Genomic DNA, 25,932 nt, shown 5'->3' with positions numbered 1-25,932 from the left:
GATGAAAGGCTAATACCAAAAGTGCCCGGAAAAGGAGCTGGACTCAGGCATGCTACCCTGAAAGATAATTAAAATGAATTTACCTGTGTAATTTTCCCTAGCAAATGACCGTGTCATCACCTTTTTGGTTCGGTATTTCCTCATATAACCCATCCTAAGGAGAGGCAAAAACAAAACCCTATGTGAAAAGAAAAGGCAATACTTGTACTGTTGCATACCTAACACAACATGTCACTGGATAAGCTCTAGATTTTAGGTTTATAAATAAAATTGCATATTGCACATAGACTTTTTTATTTTTTTTTCTTTGTGCACCACAATCAACATTCAGCATTCTGCTGCAGCCTGGTACCAAGTCTCAAAATCAAACTGTACATGGCTAGCAAGCTCCATTCTCTGAAGCCTCAGGTCTGAAGTATGCACCCGAGCTGACAGTCTGGCGGGTTTTTTTTTTCTTTTCCCCCAAGAATAAGGTATTTAGAAAAGCTGCTTTGTGGCTAGGGAAACAGGGGTGGGGAGGGGGTTGGGGTGCCTGCATCAGCCAGAGTCCATCGTGAAAAGCTGGATGTCCTGAGGGTTCCAGTATAGGGCCACAGCAGAGTTGTACACCAGGGACCAGACGTAGGGGATGAAGAATTCCTCAGGCTGCTCCTCCTCCACGTACTTGAACTTCAGCTCGGGAAATTTCTGCAATGAAAACGAGGTGATTTTTATTTCCCAGTGTATGATTTAACGCTTCCTGTCACTAGAAAAAGCCCTGCCAACTGCACTGAAGAGAGAATCGAGATGGTTTTCAGACCACTGATAACCCAGATTCTGCCCAGAGCCTTGCGTAGTTAATCATGGAGTAATCAATTAACCAATGGTATTTATTGAGTGCTTACTAGGTGCAGAGCACTGGACTAAGTGCCTAGGAGAGTACAATACAACAGAATTAGCAGACACGTTCCCTGCCCATACAGAGGTTACAGTCCTAGAGGGGGAGATAATGAAACAAATTACCTGCAGTGTAATGAAAACATGAGAGAGAGAGAGAGAGAGAGAGAGAGAGAGAGAGAGAGAGCAAGAGAGAGAGAGAGAGAGAGAGAGAGAGAGAGAGAGAGAGAGAGAGAGAGAGAGTGAGTGTTAGTGGGGGGGGGGAGGTGGGGGAGATGGCGATATAAGGCCCACTCCATTGCACTTTTGCACAAATCCTTCTTTTCATATTCAGTAGATGCCTTTGTCCTGTCTTATGCCATCAAGTCGTTTCCAACCCATAGCGACATCACGGACACATCTCTTCCACAACGCCCCACTCTCCAACTGCAATCTTTCTAGTAGTGTATCCACAGAGTTTACTTGGTAAAAATATGTGAGTGGTTTACCATTGCCTCCTTCTGCGCAGGAAACTCGAGTCTCCGCCCTCGATTCTCTCCCATGCCGCTGCTGCCCAGCATGGGTGAATTTTGACTTGTAGCAGATTGCCTTACACTCGCTAGCCGCTGCCAAAGCTAGGAAAGGAATGGGCAAGCCTCTGCTTAACTCTCCCTCCCACAGTCGAGACTGGTAGAGTACTGGAAACTCCCCAGGAGCGACCCAGAGAGGGGAGATTCCCTTACCTGTGATTAATTTTAATGTCCAGCTCCCCGTTGGCCTGTAAACTCCTTGAAGGCAGAGATCATATTGACCAACTCCGTTGTACTCTCTCAAGCACTTAGCACAATGCTCTGTATAGTGTAAGTGCTCAATAAATACCACTGATTGACTGGAGTCCAGTGAGGCCAGTAGGACCTTCCTGCTAATGGCTTGAGAGAGCGACTCTCTCAGCATCCCCTCTTGCCACTCCCCAGGCCGTATGTCACTGCTGCTGCAGCCAGAGTTGGACAGCGTTTTCCTGGGATGGGAAACCGGAGCCTGGGCCGAGCCAGTCCACGAGCCCCAGCACCAGCTGTGGTGCAGCAGGAGGGGCCGGATAACAGCCCGGGAGTCAGCTCAAACTGGAGGGGTCCAGGGTCCCACTTCCTGGACTACTGCCATGAGTGCAGAGTAGCCTTGAGGATCAAGAAGTAGCACAGCCTAATGGAAACAGCAGGAACCTGGGAGTTAGAAAGACCTGGGTTCTAATCCTGACTCTGCCACTTGTCTGCTGTGTGATCTTGGGCAAGTCACTTCACTTCTCTGGGCCTCAGTTCCCACATCTGTAAAATGGGGATTAAGACTGTGAGCCCTATGTGAGACAGAGACTGTGTCCAATTCAATTACGTTATATCTATCCCAGTGTTTAGAACAGTGCTTGGTATATATTAAGTGCTTAACAAATATCGTTATTATTACCCAATACCCTGATGGGTGGCTGCTGCCTGTTTCAGAACCTCAGGTAGTGGGTGCCAGCCACTTACTGTTAGCCCTGCAGCCAACTGGAATAGGGATAAGCTGGAGGGTGGGAGGGCAGGGAGGAGAGGGCGGGCAATCTGAAGAAGAATTTGGCTTTGCACTGATCCTTCCCAGCCCATCCCTCATGATGGGCTCTCCTGGGTTGCGATGGACCCAAACGTTTGTGCAAGGGGCAGGCAATGGCTTCTACTTCAAAATGAGGGAAATTGGGATGGAGCGACTTGCCCGCTGTTTTGGAAAGGAGTCCAGAAAGGTTGGGTGCCCCCCATTCTCCTGCACGGCCCATTTTATGTGAAGAATGTCTGCTTTTTCCAACTCGAAATGTCTGGCGAGTGAGGATGTGTGAGGGACGGAAGTCCCAAGGCAACACTTACATTTTAGCACCTAATCAGAGGCTTTTGCCTTTTTGTTCTATTTTTACAATTGACCTATTTCTTCCTGGCCCTGGTGGAACCGGAGCAGCCCGCTTCCTGGGCACCAAGTGCCTGACAGGGTGGCTTTTCTCTCAGAGTTGCGGCAGGCAGGCAGGCAGAGGAGCCACGTGTGTCTTTCAGTCTTGTCTTCCTTTCTTCACCCCCAAAGGCCAGCCTTAAATCCACTTGGGGGTGGGGGCTCGCTCTGGCTGAACTGCTTATTTGGGTTAATCCCTTCCACTCCCATGTCAGGAGAAACACTTGGGGGAAAAGTGCAATTGGAAAGCTTGGCGTGGCAAAAATTTGGTGGGTTCCCAACCTTTGGAAGTAGCGTACCCTAGAGGAAAGAGCACAGCCTAGGAGTCAGAGGACCTGGGATCTAATTCCGGCTCTTCCACTTGCCTGCTGTGTGACCTTGGGCAAGTCACTTAACTTACCTATACCTCAGATTCCTCATCTGTAAAATGAGGATTCAATACCTGTTTTCCCTCCCCTTAGTCAAGAAGCCTCATAAGGGATAGGTACCTTGTCTGGCCTGATGATTTGTACATACCCCAGCAACTTAGTTCAGTGCTGGGCAACAGTTAGTACTTAACAGAAACCCCAATCAATGCTTGGAGAAATTAGTCCCCACCTCTCTCCTTGCCCCGCTAAGACAGTCGGGGGCGGGGGGGGGGGGGGGGGGGAGAGAGAGAGAGAGAGAGAGAGAGAGAGACTATGCCAGCTACCAAGTGTTTGAATCAGCAGCATGACGGACCCACATGGCAGTGACCAGATAGCTGTTAAGAACAAGAACCTCACCACAGAAGGATGGGCCTATTTTTATGATGTGGGTGTGGGGGGGAGGAAATAAATGAAAACGCTTTCAAAAAATCAAATTCTAAATACTTCCTGTTTCAGCAACTTGGCAGTGCCACAGAGAAAAGCCACACTGAAGCAATCTCTGGGAGAAGATCAATTCTGACCCACTACGTAATGTGGAAGGTTGTGGCCAGGGCCAGGAATGAACTGCCATCAGGCAGGGATGACAATGGCCCGTGAGCTTCTTTCCCCATGAATAATGAAGGAGGGCCCCAGTTCAACTATCTCAGCTTCCTGGAGTTAGTATTTCCTTCATTTGGGCCAACAATATGGCCCTATTAGAATTTCTCTCTCTTTGACGTGTCCTCTTGGCCACATGGTCTCTCAGGTTTATTTTTATATTTATTCGTGTTTTGTTTGTGCCTGAGGGAGCAACACAAACATGGAAATAAGTATCCAGGCACTTCTCCTGTGTGGTCATCGCTGCTAATTTAACACACCAGTTTAGCTCAAATAGCACCTACCTACGCAGCTCCAATTCAACCCCCGACCATGGATGACTGAATCCTGGCCCTGACCAAGTGGTATTAATAAGATTTAAGAGGTGATCAGCCACCCTCACATTGCCCCTTATGATCTCTCTCCTAAGGTAGTATCCTGAGCTTTCTCTACCCAAGTTTTCTTGGGTGACTCATCAATTCTTTATTGTCTTGGGGCTGGGAAGAAATCCCCTTCCTGAGTGCCAGCTTGATGCTGGGTTGGGAGGAAAATACCTGCAAAGTTTTTCATTATTTTAATTAAAATATTTCCACCGCCCCAAAAGGATTTAACACGAAATATGATGGTGTTTACTCAGTGCTTATTCTGTGCCAAGCACTGGGTTAAGTCTTTGAAAGAAACCAACCTTTCTCCTATGGCTCTATGATACCTACCTAACTGAAGGCCCATGATAAGTCTTGAACAATCATGCCGGCCAACAGGTCAGGACAACTAACTTTATTCCCTCTGTTTGCTTCAGTACTTAAAGCCTGCTAGGTGAGGCCGGTGTCTTTCTTTGTTCTGTGAGCTGGTTGTGGGCAAGGAATGTGTCTGTTGTTCTACTCCCAAGTGCTTAGTACAGTGCATTACACACAGTAAACGTTCAATAAATATGATTGAATGAATGAATGAATGTAAAACCAAGTACATTGGTGGTTTTTACCCAATGTCGCATAATGGTATTCATGATGACTTATGATTTAAATAATAATGACAGTGTTGGTGAGAATAGAAAGCTGGGGTGAAGAGATGGAAGAATTCTACACCTAGGAATGCAAAGCCCTTACTTTTCTCTTTATAACTTGTCTCCTTTATAGGGCTATGAAGGTGGTGATGATGTTCAGCTAGTCTCACTTATTCAGAGAAAAGTCAGAGTGAAATTGTAACCAAGGTCCAAAACTGTTATTTCCTGACACAAGGCATTGACTAGGGACCTGTGTTTGCTGACTCCGTTACATTTTTGACTGGATGATGTGGTCAGCAAAGTAACCTGGTGATAGAACACTGTTTCTCCACATGGGACAGTACTACACGACCTGTAGGCGTCTGACTGATCTCAATGATTTTGGCCCACCTAAGATTTTAGGGATTTTGTCCTTATATTTCCTTGCATTTTTGTTCAGGGTGGTGAGGGAGACGATGGGATCTCCTAATGTTGAAAATGGTGTGACTTTAGGCAAGTCACCTCACTTCTCTGCACCTCAGTTACCTCATCTGCAAAATGGTGATTAAGACTGTGAGCCTTATGTGACACAGTGACTGTGTCCAATCTGACTAGCTTGTATCAATCAACTCAATACTATTTATTGATTGCTTACTGTGTGCAGAGTACTAAGCTCTTGGGAGAGTACAGTATTACAGAATTGGTATACATGTTCCATGCCCACAGTGAGTTTACAGTCGAGAGGAGACACATCAATATAAATAAATAAATTACAGGTAGGTACATAAGTGCTGTGGGACTGATGGAGGGGTGAATCAAGGGTGCAAATCCAAGTGCAAGAACGCTGCTGAAGAGAGTGGGAGAAGAAGAAATGAGGGCCTTGTTGGGGAAGGCCTCTTGGAGGAGAGGTGCTTTCAGTAAGGCTTTGAAACCAACAGGATTTGGTGACAGATTTAATATTTGGGTTGAATAAGAGAGATGAGTTGAGGATAAATACGATTGAATGAATGAGGATAATGGGTTTATGAGAAAGAGAGGATGGTGGTACTGTCCACAGTGACAGGAAAGTCATGGGGGAGGGCAGGGTTTGGGTGGGAAGATAAGGAGTTCTGTTTTGGACACGAGTTTGAGGTGTTGGTGGGACATCCAAGTAGTACAGTTTCCGGCATATAATAGGCACTCACCAAATTCCATTAAAAACAAAGCAAAACAAAACAAAAAAAGTTTCATGGTCTCAAAGAAGTCCTAGACTTCCTCCCTAGATGTTGGGAGTCTCTGCTAAACGGCTTTCTTCTTTTTTTTTTTCCCACAGCATTTATTAAGTGTTTACTATATGTCAAGCACTGCTCTAAATGTTGGAATAGATACAAGAAAATCAGGTTAGACACAGTTCCTGTCCCACATAAGGTTCACAATCTTAAAGTCTCTATTTTCCAGATGAGATAACTGAGGCTCAGAGAAGTTAAATGACTTGCCCAAGGTCACTCAGCGGACAAGTGACAGAGTTAGGATTAGAACCCAAGTTCGCCGACTCCTAGGTCCGCGCTCTTTCCACTAGGCCATGTTGCTTCTTTCAACTAGAACACCCTCATGCTACAACTGATTTTCTCAGTAAAACCAACCCATCCCTCTGTTCCACCCAGCCCTCTGATGGCGCCTTCTGTTACCCTCCAAGATTTTCCAACCACTGGCTGCATCCTATATTGACCTCACGTTACACCTCAAACTGCAATCTCCATTTCAGTTATCCCTGCCTTCTTGAAGCTCTTCACATTTAGTCCTTCCTCTTCTGCTCTCAAGCTTATGCCTAAACTAGCGCTTAGAACAGTGCCAGCGCTTAGAACAGTGCTTTGCACATAGTAAGCGCTTAGTAAACACCATCATTATTATTATTATTTATTGAGTGCTTACTGTGTGCAGATTCTATAACTTTTGCAACAGATGCAGCCACCTCATTGGATTTTGATTTTTAGGGTTGCGCTGCACAGTTTTCTTAGCTGGACCCCCAGCCTTGTTCATCCTGGGGCTCTGACCAGACTTGAGAGTTTCCATTCGAGGCTGAAGAGACCCCAAATAGAGACTTTCTCACCTGCAGGCTAATTGTAGTCTTTCTCTCCTCTCAGTCTTCATCCCCACCCCCCTAAAATCCCTGTCCTCGTTCCTCCCCCATTCTCAATAACACCTCTAGATCCTGACCAATTTGAGCCCCAGAAGAATATGGAAAAATGATTAAAATTAAATTGATTGAAATTACTTGGAGACAGCAATTTCAGCCAGTTCAACATTTTCTCCAAGGGACCTCCTCCTACCCACCAATCAGATGTGAAGGAAGGGGGTTAGAAGGAGGTGAGGGGGACAGAATGCTGGGGCAAATTTTTCTTCTGAAAATCCTTAGATAAAACAATCCAAAAGAAGTCAAATATCTGGGAAATCAATAAAATCCATAGCAGAAGGATCAACGTGGCCGGTAATGATGATAAAGGGGAATCAGCTGTAGATGCCTGAACAAATCAAGATCAAGAACTCAGGCCACTGGTGCCATCAGGTGGATGCAGCAAGGCGTAGTAGATAAAGGTCTCGGAGGTGAAGGTTGTGGGTTCTAATCCAGACTCCCCCACTTGTCTGCTGCATGACCTTGGGCAAGTCACCTCACTTCTCTATGCCTCAATTTCCTCATCTGTAAAATGGGGATTGAGATTGGGAGCCCCACATGGGACAGGGACTGTGTCCAACATGATTGGCTTGTATCCACCACGGTGCTTAGTACAGTGTCTGGCACACAGTAAGTGCTGAACGAATACCAGAATTATTATTATCTCCAGGGTTTCAGGGGGTACTATAGCTGCCTTACAAAAAATAACAGTGCTATTTATTTGCATATAGAATCCTGATAGGACCTGCTTCAGTGATGTCCATATAGACCACGAGGTAGAAATTCCAATAAAGAAAGCCAGGACAACAGGGATGTGTGCAAGAACAAACATTTTAACAAGTGTTTTAAGACAGGGAAGTTCAGACGAAGTTTCAAACAAATGTGTTTTGACCAAGGTCTGTTAGGCAAGTGGAGCAGACAAAATAGCTAGGCATGCAGACACTAGAAAAGACTGCTTTCCTCAAGCAAAGATCTTAAGGAAAGTTAAGAGACTATGAGACAGGCTTTTTGGTTTTTTTCAAATGGTATTTGTTAAATGCTTATTATGTGTCAGGCACTGATTTTAAGTGCTGGGGTAAATGCATGCTTATCAGGTTGGACACAATCCCTGTCCCCTTGGGGCTCAGTCTTAATCATTCATTCATTCAATCATATTTATTGAGTGCTTACTGTGTGCAGAGCACTGTACTACGTGCTTGGGAAAGTACTATACAACAATAAATACATTCTCTGCCCACAGTGAGCTTACAGTCTAGAGGGGGGAGACGGACATCAATACAAATAAATAAATTACAGCTATGTACATAAGTACTGTGGGGCTGGGAGGGGGTAAGAACAAAGGGAGCAAGTCAGGGCGATGCAGAAGGGAGTGGGAGATGAGGAAAGTGGGGGTCTAGTCTGGGAAGGCCTCTTGGAGGAGATGTGCCTTCAGTTAATCCCCATTTTACAGATGAAGCCCAGAAAAGTGAAATGACTTGCCCACTGCCACACAGCAGATTAGTTGCAAACTGAGATGAGAACCCAGGTCCTTCTCACTCCCAGGCCTGTGCTCTATCCACTAGGCCACGTTGCTTCTCAAACTGCAACAAGGAAACAGTTTGCAAAGGACGATTATTTTGAGCCCCCAAGCTAGAATGAGTTGTCTGTCATGCGTACATCTTTCACCACATCTGCATAGATGGTTTTAGCATTCTCCCACCAGTAGCATCAAATTCAAATATGAAAAATGTATAATTAATTTTTTAAATGGTATTTGCTAAGCACTTACTATATGCCAGGCACTGTACTAAGTACTGGGTAGATACATGCTAATCAGGTTGGGCACAGCCCGTGTCCCCACAAGGGGCTCATGGTATTAATTTCCATTTCACAGATGAAGTAACTGAGGCCCAGAGAAGTTAAGTGACTTATCCAAGGTCACCCAGCAGACAAGTGGCGTAGTCAGGATTAGAGCCCAAGTCCTTCTGACACCCAGGCTATGATCTCCCTACTAGGCATGTAACTGTGCATAGCTTGATCAATCAATCAATCAATGGTATTTATTGGGTGCTTACTATGTGCAGAACACTGTAGTAAGCTCGTTGTGGGCATGGAATGTGTCCATTATATTGTTATACTGTACTCTGCCAAGAGTTAATGCAATGCTTTGCACACAGTAAGCACTCAATAAATACAATAGAGTAACTGATTGACTAAGTGCTTGGGAGAGTACAATGTAACGGAATTAGCAGACTCATTCCGTGCCCATAACAAGCTCACAGTCCTCGTGGCAAGAACACGGGCTTGGGAGTCAGAGGTCGTGGGTTCTAATCCTAGGTTTGCCACTTGTCAGCTGTGTGACCTTGGGCAAGTCACTTTACTTCTCTGTGCCTCAGTTACCTCACCTGTAAAATGGGGATTGAGACTGTGAGCCCCATGTGGGATAGGGATTGTGTCCAACCTGATTGCCTTGTATCCACCCCAGTGCTTAGAACAGTGCTTGGCACATAGTAAGCGCTTAACAAATACCATAATTATTACTATTATTATTAGATGGAAGGCATACATTGCATTATTATTCAGCTGCAAGTCCCACACCATTTTCCTGTAAGGCCTCCCAGTTCTCCCCTGTTCTTCTTCATTGTTATGGGTTGAGGTCAGCTAAGCTCAATCTTTCAAAAAGACTGGTTCAGTTCCACCACTATGCACTCAGCCTCATCTGCTCTATCACACTTGTTTTAATCCAGAGTGTATTAACCAATCTGTAAAGCCTTGGTAGAAATCCCAGTCAAGAGGGCAGAACATGGAAAAGGCCTTTCTGTGTCATGTGGATTAGTGAATTGATGGGGAGTTACAAAGGAGGAACAATGCCACAATATTATTATAACTTTAGCCAAACCTTTAACCTCCAAGAATCTTCTCACTCCCTTTCCTGGAGTTGACTCTTGTAGAACAGTTTGTTGCCCCTTCTTGGGCTATTTCTTTGGCCCCTCTGGCCAGCACCTAAAATCTCTTGCTTGGAGGCAAAACACTTAAACAGCGGAAAGATACTAGATGGGTCTCCCAGGTCACAATATGATGACCGAGAGAAAGGCTGTGCCTTTTTTTCCTGCAATGACCCATTTATAAACACAGAGTCAGAGGATGTTGTGTGTTGGGTATGTCTTAGCTGAAAAGAAGGAGTAAATCATTAGTTATTTTTACATATTGTATCTCCAGAATGTGTCTGAATGGGAATGTGACTGGACCAGATTAAGAAGGATAAGTGAGTGTAGCACAAATGTAGTGTTTCAAATAAACATCCACAAAAAGCCAAATAAAACTGTCTTTGGGTCACTTGAGTTTTGAAAATGCTCAGAAGACATTCTATTTACTGATGAAGATGGGCAAAACTTCCCATCCCAATTCAACCCCCAAATTCCCTAATCTAAACAGATCAATTAGCTACGTTTTTAAATTTTCATTTCTGTGCCTGATCTGTTATGCTTCTATAACTACTCCAGTGCTTAGCATAGTGCATAAGCATAAATGACTAATTGTCGTTCAGTCCAGAGTCAGACAGGGAAAATTGAGAAATTATTGACTAACTTTCTGCATGATACCACTCTGTCCCAACAGCTCTGGCACCACACTGTATACTGTGTCACAAAAGGGCACTGTCTCAGAGTGGAGCTTTAACTCACATTGGGAGAGGGGGACCAGGATGCTGAGAACCCCTTCTCATGACTTTGTGACTGAAATGTCTCCCGGGCAGGCCTGAGCCAATCAGTCAGTTGATTGTATTTATTGAGCACTTACTGTGTGCAGAACACTGTACTTAGCACTTGGGAGAGGACAACAGAACAATAAACAAACACATTCAGTGGGGTTTAAAGACCGGAAATTTTTCTGTATGATTTCTACCCATTTTGCTAGTTCTCCTCATTCCAGATTGACCAGAAGCAGCATCTTGCCATGCTCATAGTCAGTCACTGCATGGCTGGCCAAAATAAATAACAAGAATAACTGCTAATAACTGTGGTATTCATTAAGCACTTACTATGTACTGAGCAATGTACTAAGTTCTGGGGTATCAATCAATCAATCACATTTATTGAGCGCTTTTTGTGTGCAGAACATTGTACTAAGTGCTTGGGAGAGTGCAGCACAAGGTAGTTACAAGATAATCAGGTCAGACACAGTCCCTGTTCTACCAGGGGCTCGCAGACTAAATTGGAGGGAGAGCAGGCTCTGAACCCCCATTATACAGATGAGAAAATAGAGGAACATAAGGTTACACAGCAGCAGGCAAGTGGCAGAGCCAGGATTAGAACCCAGGCTCTCTACCTCTCTGGTTCATGCTCTTTCTACCAGGTCATGCTCCCCAAAGATTCTAAGGGTCTGGACATAAATCCAGGATTAGGGTTAGGGAAGCAGTGTGGCCTAGTGGAAAGAGCAAGGGCTTGGGAGTCAGAGGACCTGGGTTCTAATTCTGGCCTGGCCACTTTACTGCTTTGTGACCTTACATGAATCCCTTGACTTCTCTGTGTCTCAGTTCCCTCATCTGCAAAATGGGGATTCAATAACTGTTCTCTCTCCTACCTAGATTAAGAGCCCCGTGGGGGACCTGATTATCCTGTATCTATCCCAGGGCTTAGAAGAGTGCTTGACACATAGTAATCACAATAAATACATTATTATTAACATTATTATTATTATTACGAAGTCTAGAATCAGTCCAAGGGGTGAAACTGAGGAGCCTTAGCATAAATCAAGCACTAGCTATAGCCTCCTTATTGACTCTCCCTCTTACTGCTGCTTAATTTTACTTTTAATTTCCATACCCAGTTCCCCCCAGAATTCTTGGCTTCTCTGACCCCCAGGTTTTCCGGTGACCAAATTCTTGGAGTCATAGGGGTTGAGAATATGGGAACTCCGGGAAAAGCGGAAGAAGGACTGGTGATAGCTTGGGAAGAAAAAATCTCCATCCATGAGGTGGATTCTGACCCCATGAGTGAAATTTTTCTGAGAATGAGGAACCAATATTTAGCCTATGTTACTCAGGCCAAACGTCTGTTTGCCTCTCAGGTTGTAGTGAGGGATTCTCCACTTTTCTAGACTGTGAGCCCACTGTTGGGTAGGGACCATCTCCATATGTTGCCAACTTGCACTTCCCAAGCGCTTAGTACAGTGCTCTGCACACAGTAAGTGCTCAATAAATACGATTGATTGATTGATTGATTGATTTGGAAGCAGAATGGCATAGTGGATAGAGCACGGGCTTGGGAGTCAGAAGGTCATGGGTTCTAATCCTGGATCTGCCAGTTGTCTGTTGTGTGACCTTGGGAAAGTCACTTCACTTCTCCATGCCTCAATTACTTCATATTTAAATTGGGGATTCTGACTGTGAGCTCCACATGGACCAGGGATTGTGTGCAACCTGATTAGCTGGGATCCACTGCAGCGCTTAGTACAGTGCTTTCCATATAGTAGGCACTAAATAACTACGACTGAATGACTGAATAAATGAATAGTAAGTGCTTAACAAATACCATAATAATAATAATAATTATTATTATTACTTTCTTCCCTGAACGCAGTTGCCAAGTCACTTCCCTCAGTGAGGTGGGAGGAATAACCCATTTCCTGAACTGGATTTCAAGCCAAAGCCATTTACAACACTTCTGATGTTTTCATTTTTGAAGCCAGAGGTAACGCTAGAATTTCAAGCATAATCCAGAACATTTATCAGCACTGGCGAATCAACCTGCCACATGGGGAATTCCTGACTCCATCTTATAGACAAAGCAGAGCAGCCCCGATCTAGCGGTTGGGACGTGGGTATAATGAGACAGACCAAAGACTTTAAAGACCGTCTATGCTGTCAATCATATGATCTGGTGAAAAAAACCACAGGAAGTTCAATGAACAGATGTACAGCTAAACTGCAATAACTTTGTTACCACAAAAGTTCAATGGAGTTTTTTCTCCCACACCTAAAGATTACAGAGATAGCATCAGAAATTGTAGTAAGCGCCTGGCACAGCTCCAGGGAATTTAATGTAATTTTAATTCAAATAACTTTGCAGCACATTCAAAACATTAAAAACCAGATCAAACCTCTTATTGATATGTCAATGGGTGATCTTCAGTGGTTAGCCAACTCATGTAACTGATGGCAGATGGCGTTGCTTAGAGACTAAGTAAATTAATGTTAAATTAATGCTGGAAAAGCAGTGTGGCCTACTGGGAAGAGTATGGGGTTGGGAGTTTTAAGACCTAGGTTTTAATCCTGGTTCTGCCACTTGTCTGCTGTATGACGTTGGGGAAGTCACTTAACTTCTCTGTGCCTCAGTTTTCTCAACTGTAAAATGGGAATTCAATACCTGTTCTTGCTCCCTGCTTAGACTGACATCCCCACATGGGACAGGGTATTGTGTCCAACCTGATTAACATGTATCTACCCCAGCACTTAAAACAGTACTTTGCACATAATAAGTGCTTAACAAATACACTACTACTACTACTACTACTACTACTACTACTACTACTACTACTACTACTACTACTACTACTACTAAAAATGTAAATGGCATGAAGAGAGCCTCATGGTAGCAAAGGTACCATTTATAAAGAAAAATAAAACAGTTCCAATGACAAATACACTCAAATGCAAACAAATAGAATCCGTGTTCCTCAGTGGATAGAGCATGGGCCTGGGAGTTAGAGGGACCTGGGTTCCAATCCTGGCTTTGCCACTTGCCCGCTCTGTGACCTTGGGCAAGTTTGTGTCTTTTCTGAGGCACAAGTCTTCTCCGGGCCTCAATTACCTCATCTATAAAATGGGGATTACGACTGTGAGTCCCATGTGGGGCAAGGACAGTGTCCAACCTGATTAGCTGTATCTGCCCCAGCGCTCAGAAATGTTCCTGGCATATAGTAAGATCTTAACAAATACCATTAAAAAAATGTATTTCAATGGTCCCTTATTTGGGGGCTGTGGATCAAGTTTGAGGATTCTCCATGTTGCCTTCTACTCTTCTGTTGGCTCTTTGACCATTTCTGTACTGATTAGCTTGTATTTACTCCACTGCTTAGAACAGTGCTTGGCACATAGTAAGCACTTAACAAGTACCATAATTATCATTGATTATTATTTCCCTGCTCAATGGAGGGTAGCCCGGTGATGGGTGGGGCCTGGAAAGTAGGAACAATCAAATCAGTCAGTGTGTCTACTAGGTGAGAGGGGAGACTGAAAATAATGGTTAGCTAAAATGAGGTTTTTGGATTACCCAGAAAGGACAAGTATCCCAATCACCCCAGGCCACTTGGTCCTACCGTTAATTGAGAGTTGGTCATAGAGGATGGAAAACAACTTAAGAAATGGAAGAATTTTCCTTTTCCCAGTATCATACTGAAAATCAACAGTGACCACCACTTTGGAGAACTACCAAATTAGTCACAAAAACAGGGGTACTGCCAGGAGGCAGGCCACATTGAAAGGGGCCCTAGCCTGGGTTCAGGGAAGATGGATAAAAACTCAAAAATGGAACTCTGGGGCAAACAAAATCAGCCCTGCCCTATGACCCACCTTGAGATTGTGGGAGAAGAGGAGGGGAAGTTGTCTCAGGAACTGAGAGCTGATGAACTGATCTCCACGTTGTGGGCAGGGAATGTGTCTGTTTATTGTTATATTGTACTTTTCCAAGTGCTTAGTATAGTGCTTTGCATATAGTAAATACCAATAAATACAAATGAATGAAAGAATGGATCAGAGCCCAACCGGAAGGCTTTGGCACTTTAAGAGATATGGCCACTTGCTCAGGTCACTAAAAGACCAAAGCCAATGGGAAATTGTAGCCAACAAGAACTGGTTAAGATGGCAAATACAATCAAATCTATCCAATGCTCAGCTATTTAGGGGCTGATGATATAGTCTGAGAATTAGCCACGCTGTCTTTCCCCTTTCTGTTTATCCTTTGACTATTTTCCTGCTCAATGGCAAGAAGACTCAGAGGTGGGCAGGGCTGGGAGAGATGGAATTATCAAATTGGTCAGTGTGGATAAATTAGCTCTCTTCCTCCCTTCAAAGCCCTACTGAGAGCTCACCTCCTCCTCCTTCCCAGACTGAGCTCCCACCTTTCCCTCTGCTCCTCCTTCCCTCCCCATCATCCCCACTTCCTCCTTCTGCCCTACCCCTTTCCCCTCCCCATGGCACTTGTGTATATTTGTACATACTTATTACTCTATTTTATTTATGATGTGTATATAGCTATAATTCTATTTATTCTGATGGTATTGACACCTGTTTACTTGTTTTGGTTTGTTGTCTATCTCCCCCTTCTAGACTGTGAGCCCGTTGTTGGGTAGGGACCATCTCTATATGTTGCCGATTTGTACTTCCCAAGCACTTAGTACAGTTCTCTGCATACAGAAAGTGCTCAATAAATACGATTAAATGAATGAATGAGAAGGGAGGCTGAAAATAATGGCTAAACTGAGGCTTTTGGGTTAGATGAAGTCGACAAATACCAACATTCCAGGTAATGCAATCCACAAGACTGCTGTCTTTTTCTGCTCAAGGAGAAAGGGGTTTTTTTTTATGGTATTTTTTAAGCACTAAGTGCTAGGCCCTACATTAAGTGCTGGGGTAAATACAAGCTAATCAGGTTGGACACAGTCCATGTCTCACAATCTTAATCCCCATTTTCCAAATGAGGTAACTGAGGCCCAGAGAAGTGAAGTGACTTGGCCAAGGTCACACAGCAGAAAAATGAGAAGCAGCAATGCCTAGTGGATACAGCACATGGCTGGGAATCAGAAAGGCCTAGGTTCTAATTCTGACTCTGCCACTTGTCTGCTGTGTGACTCTGGGCAAGTCACTTAACTTCTTGGTGCCTCAGTTACCTCATCTGGAAAATGGGGATTAAGACTGTGAGACATGGACTGAGAACAATCTGATTTGCTTGTATTTACCCCAGTGCTTAAGTATCCACCCCAGCGCTTAGTACAGTATGTGGCAAATAGCAAGCGCTTAACAAATATCATTATCATTATAATCAAGTGGTGGAGCCAGAATTAGAACCCAAGTCCTTCTGACGCCCAGGCCCATGCACTATTCATTTGGTCACACGAATGTATTTGGTAAGTGCTTTTTATGGCCCGAGAACTGTGTGAAGCATCATCATAGATACAATAAATCAGATCAGACACAGTCCCTGTCCCTCTTGGGGCTCACGGTTTAAGCAGGAGGGAGAACAGATACTTAATACCATTTTAAAGATGAGGAAACTGAGGCAGGAGAAGTCAAGTTACTTGACAAGGTTATACAGTAGGCAACTGGTAGAGTCTGGATTAGAAACAGGGTTTTCGGACTTCCAGTTCTATGGTCTTTGCACTAGATCATTCATTCATTCATTCAATAGTATTTATTAAGTGCTTACTGTGTGCAGAGCACTGTACTAAGTGCTTGGGAAGTACAAGTTGGCAACATATAGAGATGGTCCCTACCCAACAGCGGGCTCACAGTCTAGAAGGGGGAGACAGACAACAAAACATATTAACAAAACAAAATAAATAGAATAGTAAATATGTGCAAGTAAAATAAATAGAGTAATAAATATGTACAAACATATATACAGGTGCTGTGGGGAGGGGAAGGAGGTAGGGTGGGGGGATGGGGCAGGGAAGAGGAAAAAGGGGGCTCAGTCTGGGAAGGCCTCCTGGAGGAGGTGAGCTGTCAGTAGGGCTTTGAAGGGAGGAAGAGGGCTAGCTTGGCGGATGTGTGGAGGGAGGGCATTCCAGGCCAGGGGGAGGACGTGGGCCTGGGGTTGATGGTGGGACAGGCGAGAACGAGGCACAGTGAGAAGGTTAGCGGCAGAGGAGCAGAGGGTGTGGGCTGGGCTGTAGAAGGAAAGAAGGGAGGTGAGGTAGGAGGGGGCAAGGTGATGGAGAGCCTTGAAGCTGAGATGATGCCAACAGTAGGGTTCAGCATACCTTGGGTCTCCCCATCTTCAAAACCCTTCTAAAATTATGTGACCCCCACCATGGGGGCTCTTCCCCAAGAAATCTCTAACCTCCTTCCTTAAGTCCCTTAAATGCCACTTCAGCCCCTCTGGGCCAGCTAGGCATTTAAGTTACTACAATCCCTGCTGAACTTAAGTACATATCCTATAGAATTCATAATACTGTACTTCAAATGTCTGCCTCTCCAGCTAGACTGTAAGCTCCTTGAAAGCAGGGATCATGTCTTCTAACTCTTTTGTGCATTCCCAAATGCTTACAGAAATTCACAATAAGTGGAAAATACATGCTATTAACTGATTGGTCAATTGATGGGATTTTAGCTTTATTATGTTTTGGTACCAAACTATATAAAACCCTTAAATTTTAAAATTCAGTAGCTAAGAGATCACCAAAGTCACTGTCCTATACACTGTACTGTCCTATACTGAGAAAATGAATGAAATAGACTGTGAGTTCCATGTGTGAATATCTTGCATTTACTTCAGCGTATAGTGCTTGGAACATAGGAAGCCCTTAACAAATACCTCGATGATGATGATAATAATAATAATAATAATAATGATAGCAACAACAGTAATAATAATACTAAATCACCTCATCTGCTATTTTAGGGAGAAAAATTATTCTAGAAATAGCATTATCTAGAATTTCTCAGCCAAATACTCTTATAAACAATATTCTTCTTTGGGAAAGTCAAACAATACCTTCTGAGAAGATTTTGTCAGAAGTAAATAAGTAATTGAATTGTTACTTTTTGATAACCGCAAGTCTATTTTATTAAACGGATCCTGGGAATTTGGGCTGTAGTGTGCATTATATCTGTTTGATATTATTTTGCTATTTTCTTTGCAGTAGTAAAATAGATATCATTTGTGGGCGATACTTCCAGGGCTCATATAAGACCAAGCACTATTCTGACTGCTGAGGACACCAGAGGTTGGAAGAAGGGCACAGAAATGAGTAAAACCAGAAAAGACATAAGGAGGATGGTGGGATGGATCAGATAAAGGATGGTAGAAAGAGAAAAAAAAAGTAACACATTTAATCATAAATTGACCTTCCAAATCATTTAAACAATAATATAATTTATTCCAAGATTTGGGTCTGGGGAAATGCGTTTTGTCTGGGTAGCTGAGACATCCCCTGTCTAGATTAAATGAAGACAACTACTTGCAGCTGTAATATGTATTTAGAGGGGCAAAGACCATGTCTTATTCCCAGTGCTTTGTACAGTGCTCTGCACCCAGGAATTCCTTAACAAATACTATAATTACTAGTAACTTTAAAGTAGTGCTCCACAGACCCTTTTATAATTCCACATCTCAGACTAAAAGGGAGCCAAAGAGAGTATTAAATGAGAAGCAGTTTAAATTATGCTTTTAAAGAAATAATAGCGAGTGAATAATGTGTATTTTAGTTTGGGCATTTAGGCTTTAAAATCACATATAAGTGTCCCACAGTAGGATATAAGATTTTGCAGACTACAAAATTTCTGACAAAAAGTGTGAAGTTACCAAGCAATTCATTCATTCGCATTTACTGAGTGTTTACTGTAATCTGTGAACATGTTTGATTGATTTTACCATTAGGGTCTCTATATTGGACATGATTGTTTTTGTGTTTGAGAGAGGACTATGTAGTTATACAACCTGTCGGGGGTGGCGGGGGGATGTAATCTGGAGGAGCACTGGTTAGAATCATTAAAAAAACACCAGGTATTGAATCCAGAACCCCAGTGTCTTGATTGAATCCCTCCCACCTGCGCAGAGGCAGGAGGGAAAAAAATCCTTCAGGGCCCCGTCAGTGCAAACTCTGATGTGAGTCATAGAACCTCATGCACCGGGTCGATGACTATCCTGGAGATGAATGCCTGAATCTCTTCTACCTGGGAACAACTTGGAAAGGATAAAGCCTTCACAACTTTTAGAGACTTAGGGAGACTGCTGGTGTCTCAGCTGAGAATTTTAATGAGGGAAGAGTGAGCATCCCACAATGCACCCACCCCATGCCCGTTCTACTCTCCCACAGCTCCTCAAGCCACCCATCACCACAAAGACTGTATGTCACCTCATCCCTATCACTTGCATTCCCACCCACTGTTCTCCTCCTCCTCCATGACAAAGTCCCACAGAGGATCACGGGACCTTCGTTCCATATGAAGACCCAATATGAGCTTTCACCACTGCCTGGCTCCTTTTCCTTGCCCTTAGTGCTCACGACTGGTGACACTATCTCCCTGCTGTTCTCTCTCAAGAGAGCCTCAATTTCTCCCATTCCTAGAAAAAGGGGATGAACTGATCTATTCCTTTAGCTTTATTATGTCATGAGGATTTTCTCCTCAAAAATCTCCAGTGGCTACCAATCAACCTACACATCAGGCAAAAACTCCTCACCCTTGGCTTCCAGGCTCTCCATCACCTCGCCCCCTCCTACCTCACCTCCCTTCTCTCCTTCTACAGCCCACCCCGCACCCTCCGCTTCTCTGCTGCTAATCTCCTCACCGTGCCTCATTCTCGCCTGTCCCACCGTCGACCCCCGGCCCAAGTCATCCCCCTGGCCTGGAATGCTCTCCCTCCCCATATCCGCCAAGCTAGCTCTCTTCCTCCCTTCAAAGCCCTACTGAGAGCTCCTCCAGGAGGCCTTCCCAGACTGAGCCCCCTCCTTCCTCTCCTTCTCCTCCCCCCTCTTCTCCTCCTTCCCCTCCCCACAGCACCTGTATATATGTATATATGTTTGTACGTATTTATTACTCTATTTATTTTATTTGTACATATTTATTCTGTTTATTTTATTTTGTTAATATGCTTTGTTTTGTTGTCTGTCTCCCCCTTCTAGACTGTAAGCCCACTGTTGGGTAGGGACCATCTCTATATGTTGCCAACTTGTACTTCCCAAGCACTTAGTACAGTGCTCTGCACACAGAAAGTGCTCAATAAATACAACTGAATGAATGAATTCCTTGCCCTGCCTTCACTTTAATTACTCTCTCCCACTCTCTCCTTCTCTCTCCTTCCCTTCATTTGAATGATATCTCTCCTGTCTCTGACTTCTTCCTCACACTTTGCCTCCCCATCTAGAACTCACTCCCCAATCAAATCCATCAGACCTCAGCCCTTCCCATCTTTTATGTCCTCCAATAACCTCACCTCTTCCAGAAGGCTTTCCTTGATTCACTAATCAATCGTATTTATGAAGCACTTACTGTGTGCCCAGCACTGTACTAAGTGCTTCGGAGAGTGCAATATTACAGAGTTGGTGGACACGTTCCATGCCCACAATGAGCTGACAGTCTAGAGGACTTTTCTGTTTGGCTGTTTTGCCTTGATGCATATTCACTGTCTCTTGCTTTATATTTACTCCATCTCCAGCTTTCACTATCAATAAATATTTTTTCTGACTGCCCTGTTAGATTTTAAGACTCTTGGGGGCAGGGAACATATGTCTTATTACTGCTGATCTTTCCCATTCATCTAATAGAGTACCTAGGACTCAGTAGATCAATCAATGAATTCTAGTTGCCCAATCAATGAGATGCCCAATAAATGCCACTGACAGATGAGTACAAGAAATACTTCAAGGAAAAACTTATTTAGCTTTGACATCAGTACCTTCACTGGCCAAACATTTGTTAAATATTGACACCAGCTGGAAAGCCTTTAGAAGGATTAGGACAATCATTCAAATAAAGGACCCAACTTGTAATGTGAAAAAAGTCCTCATCATTTTACGTTGGTGATATTCACCATAATGTGTAGGAAGAGAAGTAAGAAGGAGGAATGTAAGGTGGAAGCACAATTTGGTAGGGTCAAGTATTGGACAAGAGTGCAAATCATGTGAGGACATCCTTGAAGCCCAGAGAGTCTCATGATGAAGTGAGAAAGAAAAAGTTGGAGGACAAAAGAATGGTTGAATGTTTTGAAGTGGAAAACAGGAATGAAATAATAAATAGGAAAGGACACACTCTAAGCACGATTCTAGAGTGATACGGGCAACAACGAACAAATGATTTGGTCACATATGCCCTCTTTTCTCCCTGTGCCCTGCCCCCAACCCAGGGAACTAGCTGGGTTCCCATATTATAATGACCATCACAGAGTTCACGGTAATGATGAAAGAGAGGAGGGTGGGTGGATACGACTTGCCAGCATCCAACTCTGGGACTTCCGGACCCCATTCGATTAATGGTAGACAAATGATTTAGCCTTGATGTGGGCAGAGATCACAGGAAACCAGATATTCACTCCCACTCTCGGATGAAAGCCTCCATCTAGTAGACTGTGACAAGTGTTCATAGGCTTGGAAAGGAAAGGTGAGGAAAAGCTTACTTCTGGAGAACTGAGAAATGGCTTCTGGGAGGCCTCAGACACAATGAATAAACAAGTGGCAAGTGACTGAATAAAATATAAAAAGTGGCTCGGATGGTACCAACTGTTGACCTTATTAGTGTTGCCTCTCCATTAGAAACAGAGATCGACTCACTGCCCAGACGGCAATTTTTTTGGAGTTTGGGAAAAATGACAAAATGATCCTGCTGGCTGCAAAAAAATCTCTAGCTGTTCATTTACAACGTCTGCACTACAGAAACATAGGCTAGACTATTACACAGGCAGAGACAGATTGGGCTGATGGGAAATGGATTTATGGTGGCATTTCAAATACTCCACTACGAAGAAAATAACTGTTAAGAGAATGCTAATTTTGCCAAGGCCCTGTGGAGCCGAATGAGTTAATAAGTCAAACTTCCATTCTTCACCAAATAAGGTGGGATTCTACATGAAACAGAGCCAAATCTGAAGTTGTGTGATACTATGGAACATTGCCCATTAATGGGGGTAATACAATGATTTATAATTTTATAAAATCAGAATTTTGAAATACCTCAATTTTAGAGGTCTTTCCCTTCCCATTCACTGCTTCAGTTTTCCTTATCTATTAAATTAGGCCTGCCTTACAGCCATAGGAGCATAGGACGTTGATGTTTTAATTCATTAGTAACCTTTGTTTTTTAAATCACGGTAGGCTCCAGAACAGTAGGTAAACTGAAAACAAAACCATAATCAATAATCTGAAGGTCCTGAAGGGAAGCAGTGTGGCCTAGTGGGAAGAGCACGGGCCTGGGATTCAGAGGACTTGGGTTGTAATCCCGGCTCCTCCACTTGTCTGCTGTATGACCCTGGGCAAGTCATTTAACTTTTCTATGCCTCAGTTGTCTCATCTGTAAAATGGTATTACTCCCTGTGAGGGACAGGGACTTTGAGCAATCTGATGATACTGTATCTACTCCAGCACTTTGTACAGTGCTTGGCAAATGGTAAGCACCTAAAAAGGACTGTAATGATAATACTAATGATGATGATGATGATGATGACCATCACAGGGCAGGTCAAAAATTATGGGTTTTGAACTTGGTGCTTCTTATTTTCTTTAATATTCACATAGCTTAAAATGTTTCTTTTCAATTATCTTATAAATAGGATACTTAAAAAAAATTCAACTTTTAAAATATGCATTTCAAAAGTATAACACAGAAAACTGTCCATATACATTCCACAGGGAAAATCTTTCTAAGGGGTCTTGAACTGTTCTACAGTCTGCCAATTAACAAAACCAGCCTGCTATAGAAAAGAAACAGGGACTGAAGGACCTGGGCTCTAATCCCAGCTCTGCCATTTGTCTGCTGTGGGGCCTTGGGCAAGTAACTTAATTTCTCTGTGCCTCAGCTGTATTATCTGTAAAATGGGGATTAAGACTGTGAGTTCATGTGGGACATGGACTTTGTCCAACCTGATTAGCTTGTATCTGCCCCAGCGATTAGCACAATGCCAGGCTCATAGTAAGCACTTACCAAATACCACTGTTAAAAATATATAAAATAAAAAAATGCATATAATAGCCTCATTTGATGCCAGCTGCACACCCACATCCTGCTCCAGATTTGCCCATAATTTTCTACTCTTACCCCAACAATGAAACAGGCAGACACTCCATCCCTCCCCTCCCTTCTTTTGAGGACACATACTCTCTCTCTCTCTCTCTTTCTCACTCTCTCTCACACACACACACTCACACCTTCTTCCTATCACACCCACATCCACGCACTGAGTCAGATATGCAGAGGGGGATCTTGAGGAAGAGGGTCTAGAAGAACACATCCAGGATGGACATGGTATAATTGTTCTTGTTTCTATCCTCAATCAGTGGTAAATATCTGTGAGTGGTAAACTAGAGGCCTGGTACTCTCAAGGTACTTAAGTGGGGCTGCTGTTTCATGCTCATATAATGGACTAAACTCAGTGTTTAATTAGACTCGCCCAAAGAGTTGGGTAAAAGGGACCACTGGGCCATTTCACCTTGCAATCTACATTTTGTGGGTCCTGGTTTAAGCTACGGTCATAGTGGAGGAAAGCCCATTTTATGTCTTCTGACTGGCAGAAAGTCATCATCATCATCATCATCATCAATCGTATTTATTGAGCGCTTACTGTGTGCAGAGCACTGTACTAACCTCTTGGGAAGTACAAATTGGCAACATATAGAGACAGTCCCTACCCAACAGTGGGCTCACAGTCTAAAAGGGGGAGACAGAGAACAAAACCAAACATACTAACAAAATAAAATAAATAGAATAGATATGTACAAGTAAAATAAATAAATAAATAAATAGAGTAATAAATAAAGTCACTGCATTGAGAAGCCTGGTCGAACACTGTATATGAGTGCTACTTACTGCTGTCTTTTAAACTTAATAATTCAGTTTCCCTTCAAGCCTCTGTCATTTATCAACATTGAGTCCAATTCTCCTGGTGCTTAATTTTATATTCTCTGGTTTTAGACTGTGAGCGCTCCATCAGTAGTAGTAGTAGTAGTAGTAGTAGTAGTAGTAGTAGTAGTAGTAGCAGCAGTAGTAGTAGTAGTAGTCGTAGTAGTAGTAGTAGTAGTAGTAGTAGTAGTAGTCGTAGCCGTAGTAGTAGTAGTATTTATTAAGCATTTACTGAATTCAGAGCCCTGTACTAATGTAAGAATTAGACATGGTACCTGTCCCCAGTAAATGCTTAATAAATACTTCTACTACTACTACTACTATATAATCTTAGTACATTGCTTTGCACACAGTAAGCACTACATAGATATTATAACTACTACTAGTAAATTAGGCAGTGTGGAAGGAGCATTAACTCTTTGAGACCACTAGGGAGCAATACATAAATCAGATTCATCGAATTCAATCCTGTCAAAAAGCTGCCAATGACCAATCTACTCTGTACACGATCATTAGCGACCTAGAAAATTATTAAATGAGAAAAAAGGAAATGAAATGGGTAAATAGCACCAAACTAATTCTTACAAATATAGTATTGGTTGGCAGAGATTCCATGGGAGGTGAGGCCAGTGATGGAATAATAGGGGAGAAGGGGCAGGGGGAGAGGAGAGGGGGAGAGAGATATAGAGAGAGATAGATGTACAACATTCATTCATTCATTCAATCAATCGTATTTATTGAGCACTTACTGTGTGCAGAGCACTGTACTAACAGCTTGGGAAATACAAGTTGGCAACATATAGAGACAGTCCCTACTCAACTACGGGCTCAGAAACACATGACAGAGACAAAGACAGAGTGACACTGAGGTAGTCACAGAAGAAAGGCAGCCACCCCTCCCCCAGACTGATTTTCCCCTTGGACAACCATGAGAATAGCAGGAGAGAGCCAGAAGGAGAGGACCACTCTCCACAATCTGCCAAGCAGTCCAGCATTTGGGCTGAGGGGGCTGATACTGATGCCACTACTTCCTTGAGCTTCCCGAACTTGGGGGACTGGGGGATGTAGTCCCCAGAGCCCTGGATAGTTCAGAGGTCAGCCAGTGGCAGCAGCAGGAGCACAAGTAGAACCCCTCTAGGCTGTAAGCTTGTTGTGGTCAGGGAATGTGTCATTTACTGTCGGATCATACTCTCCCTAGTGCTTAGTACAGTGCTCTGAACATAGTAAGCGCTCAGTAAATGCGGACTTACTGACTAGAATCCAGGAGCTGAGCTCCAGAAGACAGGGGCCGGGTGCTTCAGCTCCATCTTCCTCCTCCTCCTATCCTGTGTTGGCCAACTGTCCTGTGGGCTGTACGGAACCGTGAGGGGAGGTGGGGAAGAGGAGGTCACACGCAGCCCCTGGGCTCTGAGTTTCCTGTGCCTGAGATAAAAGACCCTCTAGTGGGTTGAGAGAATGAATTCTCCTTCCCAAATGGCCATCTACCAGGAAATAAACTTGGGAACTGGGAGAATTAGACCCCCATGTGAGCAGTTCTACTGTCTGGGGGTCTCTTCTGCATAAATACTTGGTACACCTCTGAAAGTCAACTGTTATTTTAGTCGGTAGACTGTTGATTATAAAAATGAAAAATTAAAGTAACTAGGCTAATTTTCTCTTTTGCTAGCCCACGCTCTATTTTCCAAGAAACCTCTCCAAATCTGACTACATTCTTCCATTTACCATGGATAACTCCATTTTTAGCCAACTATAAGCATGAAAATTAAACAAAATCTCAATTAACCCTGAAAAATCTTCCCCAAGTTTTTTTAAAAGAGTCTCCTAAAGGGACGTTCTGAATGTAAACAATTACCACACTATACTCTAGGTTCTGAATACAGGAATCTTTTGAATAATGAATACACACTCTTATATGGAGTTATTTATTCAGAGCAAGAGGATGTGGTACAAAGTACTGTACATGCCTTTTCTAAAAAAGACCACGCTTTGGTGTAAAAAGAAAAACAACTAGAAAATTACAAGCCTCTTCTGAAGAGGACTACTGTATGCTCAACTTGAAAGAACTGACAACATCCGAGCTCTGAGGCTTTTTCAGGGTCATTTTGCTTTTGGAAGAAGAGGAGTATAGAAGAGGAGGAACGTTGTTTACCACAGAAATATTTTCCATTATAGATACCATCTTCGATGGCCACTCTATCCTGGTGAGCTTACAAACCACTCATAGATGAGAAGAAATGTTCTGTTACAA

General features: G+C 43.4%; 1 protein-coding gene and 1 non-coding gene across 4 annotated transcripts in view; both read right to left on the bottom strand.

The window, feature by feature from the left end:
• Nucleotides 1-277: 277 nt before the first annotated feature.
• Nucleotides 278-25,932, bottom strand: part of DYM (dymeclin) — a 523,552-nt gene continuing 497,897 nt past the window's right edge. For 2 of the 3 annotated variants that reach the window (XM_038743768.1, XM_038743767.1), the window contains one exon: nt 278-687. In XM_038743768.1, coding sequence (XP_038599696.1) covers nt 538-687 — 150 coding nt within the window. In that variant the 3' untranslated portion in view covers nt 278-537. The remainder of the gene's footprint in view (nt 688-25,932) is intronic. The other variant, XR_005449814.1, reaches the window with a different exon arrangement.
• On the bottom strand, nt 1,449-1,586 carry LOC119926357. Its single transcript, XR_005450242.1, has one exon. It is a non-coding gene; the product is annotated as a small nucleolar RNA SNORA7 (small nucleolar RNA).

Source organism: Tachyglossus aculeatus, chromosome 3 (assembly GCF_015852505.1).
Source record: "Tachyglossus aculeatus isolate mTacAcu1 chromosome 3, mTacAcu1.pri, whole genome shotgun sequence".
Lineage (NCBI taxonomy): Eukaryota > Metazoa > Chordata > Mammalia > Monotremata > Tachyglossidae > Tachyglossus > Tachyglossus aculeatus.
This window is presented reverse-complemented; position numbering and strand designations above follow the sequence as displayed.